Below are 12,500 nucleotides of genomic sequence, written 5' to 3' on the forward strand. Positions count from 1 at the left end.
AACCCTTTAACTGCAAAATTAAATTTCAAGGCCAATCCCTGAATGATGTCAATTATCCACCACAAAATAGAATTGATGATTTCTGCTTCTGCAATCAAATTTCAGCATCTCCCTAAAGGTACTTTTTTAGTATTTGCAATTAAAATTCTTTAGGTATTTCTCTGTAAAGCAACATTTGATGAAATGTGTGAAGATATTAAGAAAATCTAAAAATATATATATATATAAATGTAAAAAAGGTTGCTAATAAGAGTTTTTGAAAATGTTTAAAGGGCTAAGACCCTTAGGCAGCATGTATTTGGTTAGTGATGCAGCACAATGTGTGGAAGTTAGTAAGACTGTGCCCATTTCTTGCAGATTTTTTTTTCTTCTTTTTTCTTTTTTCTCCCCCAACAAGGTTATGGGATACATTTCCTTTCCACACTTAATGGTTAATAATATTTTTGGCAGTTTTATCAACTTATAACATTCAAAGGGTGAATCCACTCACACCAGCTTATATCTAATCTGTCACAGAAAATGGGCCTAAAAGCTGGATGGCATGTATCCACTGACATGTGCCGTTAAGGGGACCGTCCTGAGAAAAGCCTACCTTGCTCCACTCATTTGATCATTTAAAAAGTTTTTTGATAACTAGTTGATTTCTTTAGCATGTTATAGAGTATAAAATTGTGATTTGTCTCACCCCCCCCCCCCAAAAAAAAAAAAAAAAAAAAAAAAAAAAAAAAAAAAAAAAAAAAAAAAAAACTCTTTTTTTGACGCTGCACCCTGAATTACCTAAAAAATATTCTACACTTTGATCAAACCATTCACAGAAGAAAGAATAAGATATGGAAGCACTCGAAATTTACGAACCTAGAAAGGTCCTCTGGCTTATGTAAACAAAGTACTGAAAACACGACCTTGAGATTTGGACACATTCGAAAGTTAGTTATTTCTATTATTTTTTTTGCTAAATTTAATCATATAAAAAAAAATAATAATAATAACCCGGTTTTGGCTCAAACAGTCCTTGGGTAGTTTCCTCATTCTCGTACATATACCATGGGCTACCTAACTCAATTAGACCCTTTACTCCCCCCCCCCCCTATTCTGGGATGGTCCCTTTAAGCCTGTTCTAGCTTGTGTGTGCTAAGCAGCTGTTCACTTGTTTGGCCCTGACTCCAGTCATTGAGGAGTCTCTCAAAATCAGGCATAAAACCTCATTTCCTTAAAACCTGTGTAAGCTAGAGCTAAATGCAGAGTGAGAGGGGTTAAGGCACGGTTTCTGCACTTTTAATTTTCACTAAAGCAGCTGCCCATGCAAAAAGCCTTGTGTGTGGCTCAGTATGTGCAAAGAAATCCCATCATAAATGGGTTAATTCTGTTATACATAGATTGCTCTACAAGTGATTAGTGACTAATGAGCCAATCAATAGGCCAGCCTGATTTCATCCTTTACTCTATTCCTTTAATTTTTGGATAGAAAAAATTGTTAAGGTTGTTAGTTCTAAACTAGTTACTTTTTAGATGATTATGAAAAAAAAAAATAATAATAATAAATAAAAAAAATTAACTTCAAAATATCACAAGCACACTGTAACATTTGAATTTAAAAACTTCCTTAAAAATATTTCAGCTGGAGATTTTCAATTGAAACATTGCATAAATTCCTGCACTGTGAAATGACGAAGCACACCATAGCATTACTCAACACTTTCTTCAAACTTGCAAAAGGGACTCAAGCTTTTCTGAGGCCACTGACTTGCATGCAAAGGGTTTAAATATACATAACTGCTCTAACAACAAATACCAAAATCCCATTTTCACATTTGTTATAACTACAAATAAGAAAATAGTAAAATCAAAATAATGTTTGAACTCTCAATATGAAAGAGTAAGTGGAAGAAAAGTATTTTGGTGAAAAAAAAGGTAAAGGAAATAATATTATTACAATAGAAGAGAAAGGATGAACATCATTATTATATTAAAACCTTTAGAGACTTCTTAGCAAATATTTGTATTTCACAAACTCAACTCACCATCTTTCAAAATTTTCCCTGCAAAGATGAGACAGACTTGCTCCAGAGATGCACTGAACTTCTCACTGACGAGTTCACGTAGCTAGAAAAAAGATGAATACACAATCAACAGTTAGTCTACTGACTTTGCAACATCTGATCTGCAATAATAACATGTGACATGAAAGGGAAAGATCACTGTGAGAAAAGTATAAAAGGTTTGAATGTAAAGAATGATTCCACACAGAAAACATGATTAATGATCCTCTATCACATGTCTTGTTCAAATTTCATGCTAAGCAAGATTATCCAGAATATATTTACAACAGTCTGAACTGTGCAATCACCCAATGCTCTTGTAAGTCCAGTAAGCCTGAGCTTGGTTTATGTTTAAACAGTATCAGTATCAGTAATACAATAGACCATATCCTTTATTTAGCTTTTTGTTATAAACTTTGCTAGCTCAGATATTCTGCGACTCTATGACCTCTCTGGTGTTTAGAATATCTGGTCATAAGAAGTTTAACTTTTATATTCTTATCAATATATGCTTTATTTCTCTTCTACTTCACAAAATAATTAACAATAAATAAATAAATTGTAAAGATGTACAAACAATTAAGTCTTAGTGGATAACAAGGTAGTTCTATACTTTAAATCTTACTTCATGATTTTTGTGGAGGTAAAAAAGTTGTAATTAAGCTTATCACAACATCCTCCCTATTACCAGCATAGCTCTAATGTTGTAATCTGCATCAGCGAGTATTTGGTCAAAGCTACATCTGCGGAATAAAGGCATCCCACATTCCTAACATTAAATTAAACAGAAGTTTAACACTGGTTTTCTTTCTCAAATTTTTGGAAGCTTACTTTTACCTTCATATATATCATGAGATTCAAGCACTGCACATTTATATCATACACTGATCCTGCTGATAACCTTTTTAACTAATTTGTACTCACTGCCAAAAAGAAAAATGAAATGTCCTTTATTTCATAATTTCACAATCATATATACTTTACAATCATCCAGTGTGTGGTGCCATTTTGACCTTTGCCCTCTCCATTCAGCAACAGTTCTATAACAATGCACTTGTGATCCTCAACAGTGATATCAATCCGTTTCAAATTCAATTGATTTACTGAATATCTACAAAAAGGTGTTATTTTCTTAACCCAGTGTTGCCAGGACAATGTGATATTCATTGCAGAATTGTTTAGTGAAATGTATTTACACATAAATGGCTCCACAAGTGCTCTGCTACCAAGGAATCAATTAGTAGTCTATAGGCCCTCGCCGCATTTTCCCCTTCCTTAAGTTTTCAGAATTTTTTTTATACTATTATCATTTTTTACTTACAATTATTAAATGTTATTAACAATACTAACAGTAACAAAACCAAATAAAATCAGGTAAGATAAGTCAGACTAGTGATTGTCTCATTGGTGACTAAGCATTTATGGAGCTATGTGTATATAAGATTAATAAATTAATCTCACTGTGGGCATGCCATCCCCAACAGCAGCAGGTTAACCAATTGGCTCTGGATAATTGCACTGTTCACTGTAGTTTTACTTTGTGAATTTTGTTTGCACACCGATGGCTCCTCAAGCGCTTCGGCACCTGATATCCCCATTCCTAGTTCTTATGGAGCCATCTATATGTAAGCAAAATTAATATGTTAAAATTATAGTGGAAATGGCACATGTCAAGCCAACTTGGCATTTATGGGTTGATGGATCATATTTGAGCTTTAGTTAATATTAACAAATGTATTAACCCAATTTTCTCCTGTGAAATGTCTACACATAGATTGCCCCATAGATAGCCACCAAAGAGTAAATTAACCCAACTGCCCCGGATTTATGTTCTGTCCCCTGTAGTTTCTTGTGAATTTTGTTATATATAGTCTATCAGTAGGCCTAAGTGACCAATCCTGATTTCCCCAATCTTTGAATTGGCAGGAAAATGTGTTTTTCTTTTAAACACAGTTGATATCGATACTGTTATTATTGTTATTGATATTATGATTATTTAATTGTTACTAAAATCAGGGTAACATTTAATGCAAAAGATCCTTTAAAAAAGTCGAGGAAAAGGGTAAACAGATGAGATAGGTAGGGCTAATAACTGACTCCTTGTAGAGCCATCTGTGTAAATACAATAAATAAACTTGTAATACAGTGGGCATGGAATGTATTCTTGTCATATGTGCTGATTGGGTTAATAGACATCGTGACATCTAATTTCACCTTTCCTTGATTTTTCAGGTTTGTTTTACTAATGAATCAAGAGAAAAAAGGCATCAAATATTGTAGTAATAACAAGTTTAGTTATGCATTCACTCTCCCTCCTTCCAAATAGGTTTGGGAGTTCTAATTACCCTGGGTAAGTAATAATATATAATTAAATAAAAGATATGTAATCCTATAAACTTCAAGAAAAATACATGCAAAACAAATTTATTTTACCATCTGGACCCCACATTTCTTGTCCCTTTTGATCATCATAATTGAACCTATCCCGGCAATATCATGCCCATCTTGTATTATCCCTTACCTATCCCTTCAGTAATCAATATTCCCACACAAAGGGAAAATTTACCCTCTCCCCATCTCAGTTTTTACAGTGCATGCTCTGATATGCTAACCCATACTAACTTTTATTCTGCAGTGCATATCGGAAAAGCTCTGAACTGTCCTTCAGCAAGCAACACCTTATGGTGCTTTGCCCTGAGTCAATAACCACTTGAGCATAGTGAGTATTATACCCAAAATGTTTTTGTATATATTAAATAGCTATGAACTACATATAAGTTAGTACTCCAAATTTTAAGACTGTCCAAAAGCAGTGACTTTTGCAAAGACAGGATATGGGCTGCATAATTAAAGTATGACTCAGAAATTCTGGCTATAAATGGGAGTTAAACAAATGCTGTCATTCACCAGAGAAATACATGTACAAACACATACATTTCTCATCTCCCATTTAACAGACAAACCAAATTCTGAATAACTCAGAGTGCTCTAATAACTTTCCTAGGTCAATTCATTGGTAAAACAATGATCACATTAGTCTTGTCTGTGTGGGGATCCCTAGACAATCACATTGAGTGTCTGTCAGCTACAGAGAAGGACTAGTCACACTATAGTGTCATTCCACAGAGAAACTTCATCCCAGAAAAGACTAAAGTGTCTACAATAACCTCCTGGATGAACTACACATTAGAGAGAGTCATGGATTCTATGCCTTTCATTTTTTTTTTTTTTTTTGAGGGGGGGAGGGTTGAGAAAGAAAACAAACTTAAAAAAAGAAAAAAAAAATCTACCCATTATATTATCTTAAACTATACAACTATGCCAGCTACACTGATACCCCATATTTTAACATTAGAAAATCTAACAATTTTTATTCTAATTGCATATGCTGCTATTAGTGTAATCATTAAAGTACAGATGTTATTATGGACTGATAAAAAACTAAAGTTGGGAGGAAGCAAATTCGCTGATCAAATGAATGTTTGCTAGGATAATCTTTGAAATTTTAGTGAGGCATCTTTGTTAGTTGTAATATATATATAACTTATTTATAGAGTACAATTATATCTAATATGATGTAATAATCACCAGTTAAATGATCAAATAATAAGCTTCCTAGTAACTTTACTACAATTTATATTTTTGACAGCATCTTTCCCTCTCTAGCTGAGCCGAAAGACAAACAAATCTGTGCCGTTCTATGCAAGGATTTTGATCTCGGTTTTCTTCAAAGCTGGAGAAGTATCCCACTCTCAAATGGGATCTCTAGACAGATTAGACTAGTGTGATTCCCTCTTAAAACTGATACTACAAATGCTTATATATATTCTAAGTAATACAAGATATTCTTATAATCCATGTATAATCTGGGTTCAAATCTGAGCAAAGCTCTGTATACACTTCATCTCAAATGAATTAGGAAAAGATCCTTATATAATTGTTTGTTTTACTTAAACTCCAGAAACAGGTTCAGGGCCAACACTGTATGAAGAATGAGAATTAATAAGTTCATACTGTTATATATAAACCTATGTTTTGATATCATGTTTTCTTACTTATTTTGATAAAAATATAATCAAACTGACAAGCAATAAAAAAAAAAAAAAAAAAAAAAAAAAAAATCCTGTAATTGGCTATATGCCTGCACACTTACACATCATTCCACTGATTAAGCACATATAAACATCCTTTTATAGCATTGCCTATAGATCTTTCCCCCCTTACTTCACTTACTTCCTTACTTTATTACTTCCATGACTATTGGCACAGCAGAGACCTACAAACCTCCACTACATACATTCTGGGGAGAAAGCTCATAAATGTGACTGCACAATTTTTAATCAAAGATAGTGGTTGTCCAAGTTTGATCTTACCAGAATGTATGTGGTGGAAGTTTTTCGGCCTTTGCAAGTGCACCGACAGGCACAAAGACTAGGGCAATTGCATGAACTCCTATCCAAGACTGAAGGCCATCCATCAAAGATGACAAAGTTTTTAGTGGATTTCCAAACACCAAAACCAATATGATTATGAAAATTGGAAAAACTGTGCAAAACCCATAACATTCAAAGAAAAATCTATGCAAACCCTAAAATACATTTTCTTGTGTGTGTGTTCAATATCTATTTAGGGATAAAAATAAGAATATACCCAATAGTTATGAATTCTCTTATTTTTACAGCATAAGAAAAAAATTGACACTCTTTCTCAAATTTATACACATCACTAATACAAACTCCTATAAGTAAAACTCCTAAAAGAACGAAACCTCTTACTTATAAATTTAATCATCCAAGGCTAACTTATACTTCAACTGAACCTGATGCACCTGAACATCAAGACATACATGACAAGATGATGGTTTGTGTGGTATCACTAGACTCTTTAAGACCACTCAAACTTAAGAATCCCACACTTTGGCCAATGCAGTGGTTTAGGCCCTCTGGGGACTACAGGGTAACAGACAAGACAGACTATAGTTGTTAGTCAAATGGAAATCTGAAAACTATTCACATCAGGAAAATTAAGTATGAAATGTTTATTACTCTTTCATTCGACTGCTATACCAAATATTCTTCAACAATGTTCAAGTAGGTTATTGCATTAATTTCCTTGATGGCTTATATTGCATTAATTAATATTTAATGCATCCAAATTGAAGGAAAAGTTATGCATAATATGTTTATGCGATGCATAAATGTAAATAATGTAATGTTGCTTATGTAATATGCTGTAAAGGTATATCACATAGACTTATAATGCATGAATGTAATATGTATAACTAAATGCATTCTGAAAGGAATGTAAAATCATGCTACATTTTGGCATTCCATTACAATGACACCAAATAGATAATACTAATAATACTGGTACCAATTTATTGTTCAAAAAACGTTACTGATGATTGCTGAGATTACTGGCACTCTGTCTAGCCGATTTTACTTGATGTATGTATGACATTGGCAGAAATAAAGCGAAATATGCAGGCCACATAGGCCTACATGGCTGTGGCAGAAGACGCCGCTAATCGTCTGATTTCGGTGGTTCAAGTCCTTTCATTTAAACTGATTTCTGGTCCTCAATTCCCATACCCCGCCCTGCCGAAGGGCTGAAGGAGGCGAGGAGAGGCCGCCAGTGCCATCGAAAGTTCCAGAGTGCCAAAGAAATACGCGGTCAAGCTGGCATGCCAAGAGGAGGTTGACAAGAGAGAAAAGGTCTTGGCAGGACGTGGCTCTACTTACATCCTTTACGCTCGCATCTTCGCCTATCTCGAGGATCTGCTTGTCCTTCGCCGTTTTCACAGTCAGATTGATCGTTTTGGCACCTTCGCTTCCCTCAGCCATTGCAGAAATAAGGCGAAAATTCGACGTTTCTCTCCTCTCTTGTGATCAATCCCGATGACGAAACATGAGTCAACTAAAAGCCTGGACAACGTTTCGGTCCTAAAAAACACAAAGGAAGGATCGCTTGTAATCATGATCAGACGAGCGTGAACGATTTTCAATAATTTTGGTAATTCAAAGTTTAATTATTTTTTGGTTGATACATAAAAAAGTATTGACGATAGACTTTTATACTGTCCTGAAATGTGACGTCACAGCCGAGGCGGGGAAAATGACGTCGTCTGCAGCGGTTTAAATCCTCTTTTATTTCATAAAAGCCCGTAGATAATAGATAAGCATTTTTGCATTCAGTTAATCTATATTGCCGACGAAAAATTTATTTACAAAGTATGATGGCCGTATATCCGGGAAGTAAAATAGTCTGACTCAGATTTACTGAAAACATTTGCGACTCTCAGGTCCATGGGTGTTTGAAATTAGAATACAAATAACAACATTTATATACTTAAATGGTAAGAAAATAGTTGTCAAGGGGAATCATAATATATTCAGCAGCCGATTTAGAAGAAAGTCGTTTTGGTTTAGGTGTAACAGTGTATACTAATAAAATCGTTTAAGCATTCAGGCAGGCAGGACTATCTATGGAAACTATCTATTATCTATTTCCATTTAAGAATCCGATATGTGCATATCTGTCCTAAAAAACTAATGTAATACGTAAAACAAGCTGTCATGTATAACTTCTTTAATTAAGTAATCAGCTGTTCCTTCGTTCACATCCACCGGCGGCTATAACCTACTTAAAAGAGGACCTAAATACCAATCTTAATATGTCTACCGCTGTATATTTTGTTGCCATATATTTCTCTTTATTTCTAGATTCAAGTTCGTCGTCTTTGGTAGAGACACTACTCTCCGTAAGGGATGGATGGTTAGAATCTAGACGTACGCTATCGGATGTGAAGGAGACGGCAACTTCCTGAATCAAGTTGGGATTGTTGTTGGGCCCGAAATACCTCGTTATTCCTGTACATTATTGCTCTTATTGGCCATGTTTAGGCGAAGTCTGGCCCAATTGGCCTCAGCGACGAATAGGGCTTTATGGAAAGATTTAGAAGGGAGATTTTTAGCTCCTTTGGTGCCGGCAAGAGGGTTAAAAACAACAAGTACCGATAGAGCTCTCTTCAATGTCCAAGACGAAGAGGATTTCACCGAGAGGGTTTTAAAGTCTTCCACTCCTGTCGTGGTTGATTTTCATGCCCAGTAAGGAATCTTTAGGGCTTTTGCCTTCTTTGTTTCATATTTTTGGCAGTATTGGCGGCAGAGTTGTCTGACGAACAGGATGTGTTGTGTTACATCAGCCATTTTTTTTATTACAATTTTTTTTACTACTGTTCTCGAAGGTCAGAGAATATTTAATGGGCAGTTAAGGGAAAAAATTATGAAATTTTCTAGTCATTGCATGAGCTTTTGCTTTTTTTTTCTTCTTTTTTCACTTGATGGTATCACCTTTGCGTTTTTTCTCATTCTGTATTTCTCTTTTCTCTCTGCATTTAGAAGAAGTTTTCCCAAATTAAAGATAACTCCAGTATTTAAGAACTTCAGAATGGTAGAAGTGTATGTATTTATTCCCAGGTTAAGTAGACCCAATGAGAATTTAAAGATTAATACATATAAAAGAGGCTCATTGCATGTCATGTACTGCAGTAGGATGTTGCAGCTTATTTTAATGATGGGAAATTATAGTGTGAGGATGTAAGGTGCTACTTTTTAGGTATTTGTACAAAGGTTTTCTTTTTTGTACATTTTGATAAGCTGTTGATTACATATGCCCTGTGCCAAAATGAGATGTGTAAAGATTTATATTTATATACATCAGAGGAAGTATCTGTCATTTTCTGTAAAGAACTGAGGGTAACTGCCCAGAATAGGACTGTTCAGATACATAAAAACTAAGGTATTGGCCTTAAAAGAGCCTAAATTACACTTGTTTTGTATGAAATGTAATATTCATTAAGTAAAAATAAAGCCAAATCACTCATCAGCTAATCCAGGGATGTCTTGACTTCTGTAATTATGTCTTGCAAAAGCACGTAAACCTCCACCATGAATAGATAGGGCCTATAGACCTCCTTAATGATTTATTACTGAATAAGGAATCAGGCAGAGGTCAGTTTTGCTAAATCTATATGGTTCATTTTCATTGGCCTTTGCAGATGATAAAAGAAAATAAATCTGTCATATATAAGTAATAAACAATTATTTGCTTAATTTTCTGATTTTATTTGTTGTGTTTCTGTCTTTGGGTCTTGTTAGTTTAGATTTAATTTTATTTCAAAGAATATTTTTTATTTTTTTCCAGTTTCAAGATGAAGACAATTTTGAAATACAGGATTGATGGTCATATCTCCAGGGAAATTATGAATCGTGAAATGTAGTAATATAGGCTAAAAAGGAGAACTAGATGCCTTTTCCTGAATTTCACATGTTATTTTCTGTAGGTGCATCAGATTAGTCCTTTGTTAATTCACTTAAGACTCCCTTTAAATTCAGTAAGTGATTCAAGTCAGCAATTTCTGTAAGCTCTTAGGAACCAAGAGATTGCTTTTTCACATTAGGAAATATATATACATATATATATATATATATATATATATATATATATATATATATATATATATATATATATATATATATATATATATATATATAATTTGTCAAATACAGTATTAAAGAAAACAAAGTATCTTTCAAAAATCTTAATTGCCCTAACAAAAGCTCTTTGGCCTTACATGCCTTCGGTGTATTCTGTACTTTCTATTTGTATTAGAATAATAATGACAATGTGAGTAGATTTTCTTTCAGTATCTCCCTAATCATTTTATGGTCCCAGTGAAAAAGGTCTTGCTTCATGAAACCTTAACCTCTCGCAGACGGGAACCCCTACTATTACATTAGTATCAGCTACTCCTCACCATGCCTCTACCAGGTGCCCATGCACAAAGCTCCATGATGTCATTGATTGATGAATGATTACATTTTGGGTATTTATTGTTACTATTATTATCTGAAAAATGTGTTTGTGAATATTGCTGCAGTTACCTCAGTCCTCCAGGGTATTATATTCAAAAGGTCATTCATAATCTTGACAATTTTTTTTTGCTGCATAGTACAAAGAAGGGCGTTAGCTTAGTAGCTTTTGATCTTGAGTACTCTGCTTGTCATCAGAGAGTAGTAATAATTATATTTTATATGTGGAGTAATATATTCTTTTATGACAGAGGAAGAGAGGCAGTTTAGTTACCAGAATTCTGATAGCTGTTTTTTCATAGGCAATATTTTTTCTTCTTCTTCTTCTTCTTCATTGTAATAGATAAAGATATCTGTAGAGAAAACTCACTATCATACATTTAGGAAGTTTAACCCTTTCCCGACGGGTAGTATTCATAGTGGCCCGGGCCTCGCTGCCGGGGGCTTATATTGTCGCCCTAGCATGCGCACCACTCATGTCAAATACCAGCATCCCATGCCGTTTCTTCGTAATATTACGAGGATATGTTGTATTTTCAGTTTTCATTATTTTCTAAAGTCTCTACTTGCCATACTTCCTGATAAATCGAGACTAAAGGGTATTTTTCTTGTTATATATACTCCATAGTTGATCATTATTCAGTCTATAGTCTGAATAAAATAAGCAGTGTGTGGCATCATGGAGTTGAAATCGTCGGTTTGTTGCTTCTCCTTCTTCTTCTTCTTCTTCTTCTTCTTCTTTTTTTTTGCATAGTAAAAATAAGAAAGTGTTAAAAACGACACACACTTTCAGTGACAGAAAAATAATATTTTGCCGTGATTGTAACAAAAAAAAACTCATGGCATGTACATACATGCCCCCGCCAGATAGTCCCGCCATGCCATGGCATGTGCGTACATGCCACCCGTCGGCAAAGGGTTAAGTTACCATAATTTTGAATGAAATCTCGTTTTGCCTAATGTAGTTTTGGCTCATTTACAGTTGATGTGCTAAAGAAGGTAATTGCAGTGCACTACAGTGTACTTATTGGAACATATGTTATATGTGATATTTAAGAAGTGTGATATGTGAAGTAGGAACGCATTTTAGCCAAATTACCATAGTTTGTCCCCTAACACTAATTATCTAGTAAGTAATGACAATCAGAAAAGGGTTGGGCAACAGACTGATTAGATTAGACAAGACAATTTGTTCTTTTAATGATGCAATACATACCACACAGCAGATATTAAAGCATGTGTATTTGGTAACATGTATTTTTGCACTGTATTACAGTCTCTATCAGAACCGGTCATAAACAAATAATTAACAATTTTTTAAGGTTATGATAAATTATATATTTTGAACTTGTCAGCTGTCTCTTTGAAGTAGATGTAGAAGTATTCAATAAAAAAAAATTGAAAAGTCAGTATTTTCCATTTAGCAGACATTCCGACTAGACCCCCATTAATTTGGTCTTCTTCCACAGATGGTGCGGTCCATGCAAATTACTAGGTCCAAGGTTGGAAACCATCATCGGCAGCAAGGGAGACAAAGTACACTTGGCCAAAGTTGATATTGATGATGTATCAGACTTGGCCTTAGAGT

At 34.3% G+C, this 12,500-nt stretch overlaps 2 protein-coding genes across 2 annotated transcripts in view; one reads left to right on the forward strand and one right to left on the reverse strand.

Annotated features, from left to right (window-relative positions):
• LOC119581094 (ubiquilin-1-like) overlaps positions 1–7,961 on the reverse strand; it is a 19,678-nt gene extending 11,717 nt beyond the window's left edge. The window contains exons 1-2 of the mRNA XM_037929416.1: positions 7,781–7,961; positions 2,022–2,103 (exon numbers count right to left, since the gene is read on the reverse strand). Of these exons, the coding sequence (XP_037785344.1) occupies positions 2,022–2,103; positions 7,781–7,882 (184 nt within the window). The 5' untranslated portion in view covers positions 7,883–7,961. The remainder of the gene's footprint in view (positions 1–2,021; positions 2,104–7,780) is intronic.
• An 881-nt stretch (positions 7,962–8,842) lies between these two features.
• Positions 8,843–12,500, forward strand: part of LOC119581095 (thioredoxin, mitochondrial-like) — a 4,648-nt gene continuing 990 nt past the window's right edge. The window contains exons 1-2 of the mRNA XM_037929417.1: positions 8,843–9,145; positions 12,382–12,500. The exon at positions 12,382–12,500 is cut by the window's right edge and continues 5 nt beyond it. Of these exons, the coding sequence (XP_037785345.1) occupies positions 8,934–9,145; positions 12,382–12,500 (331 nt within the window). The 5' untranslated portion in view covers positions 8,843–8,933. The remainder of the gene's footprint in view (positions 9,146–12,381) is intronic.

Source organism: Penaeus monodon, chromosome 14 (genome assembly GCF_015228065.2).
Source record: "Penaeus monodon isolate SGIC_2016 chromosome 14, NSTDA_Pmon_1, whole genome shotgun sequence".
Classification (NCBI taxonomy): domain Eukaryota; kingdom Metazoa; phylum Arthropoda; class Malacostraca; order Decapoda; family Penaeidae; genus Penaeus; species Penaeus monodon.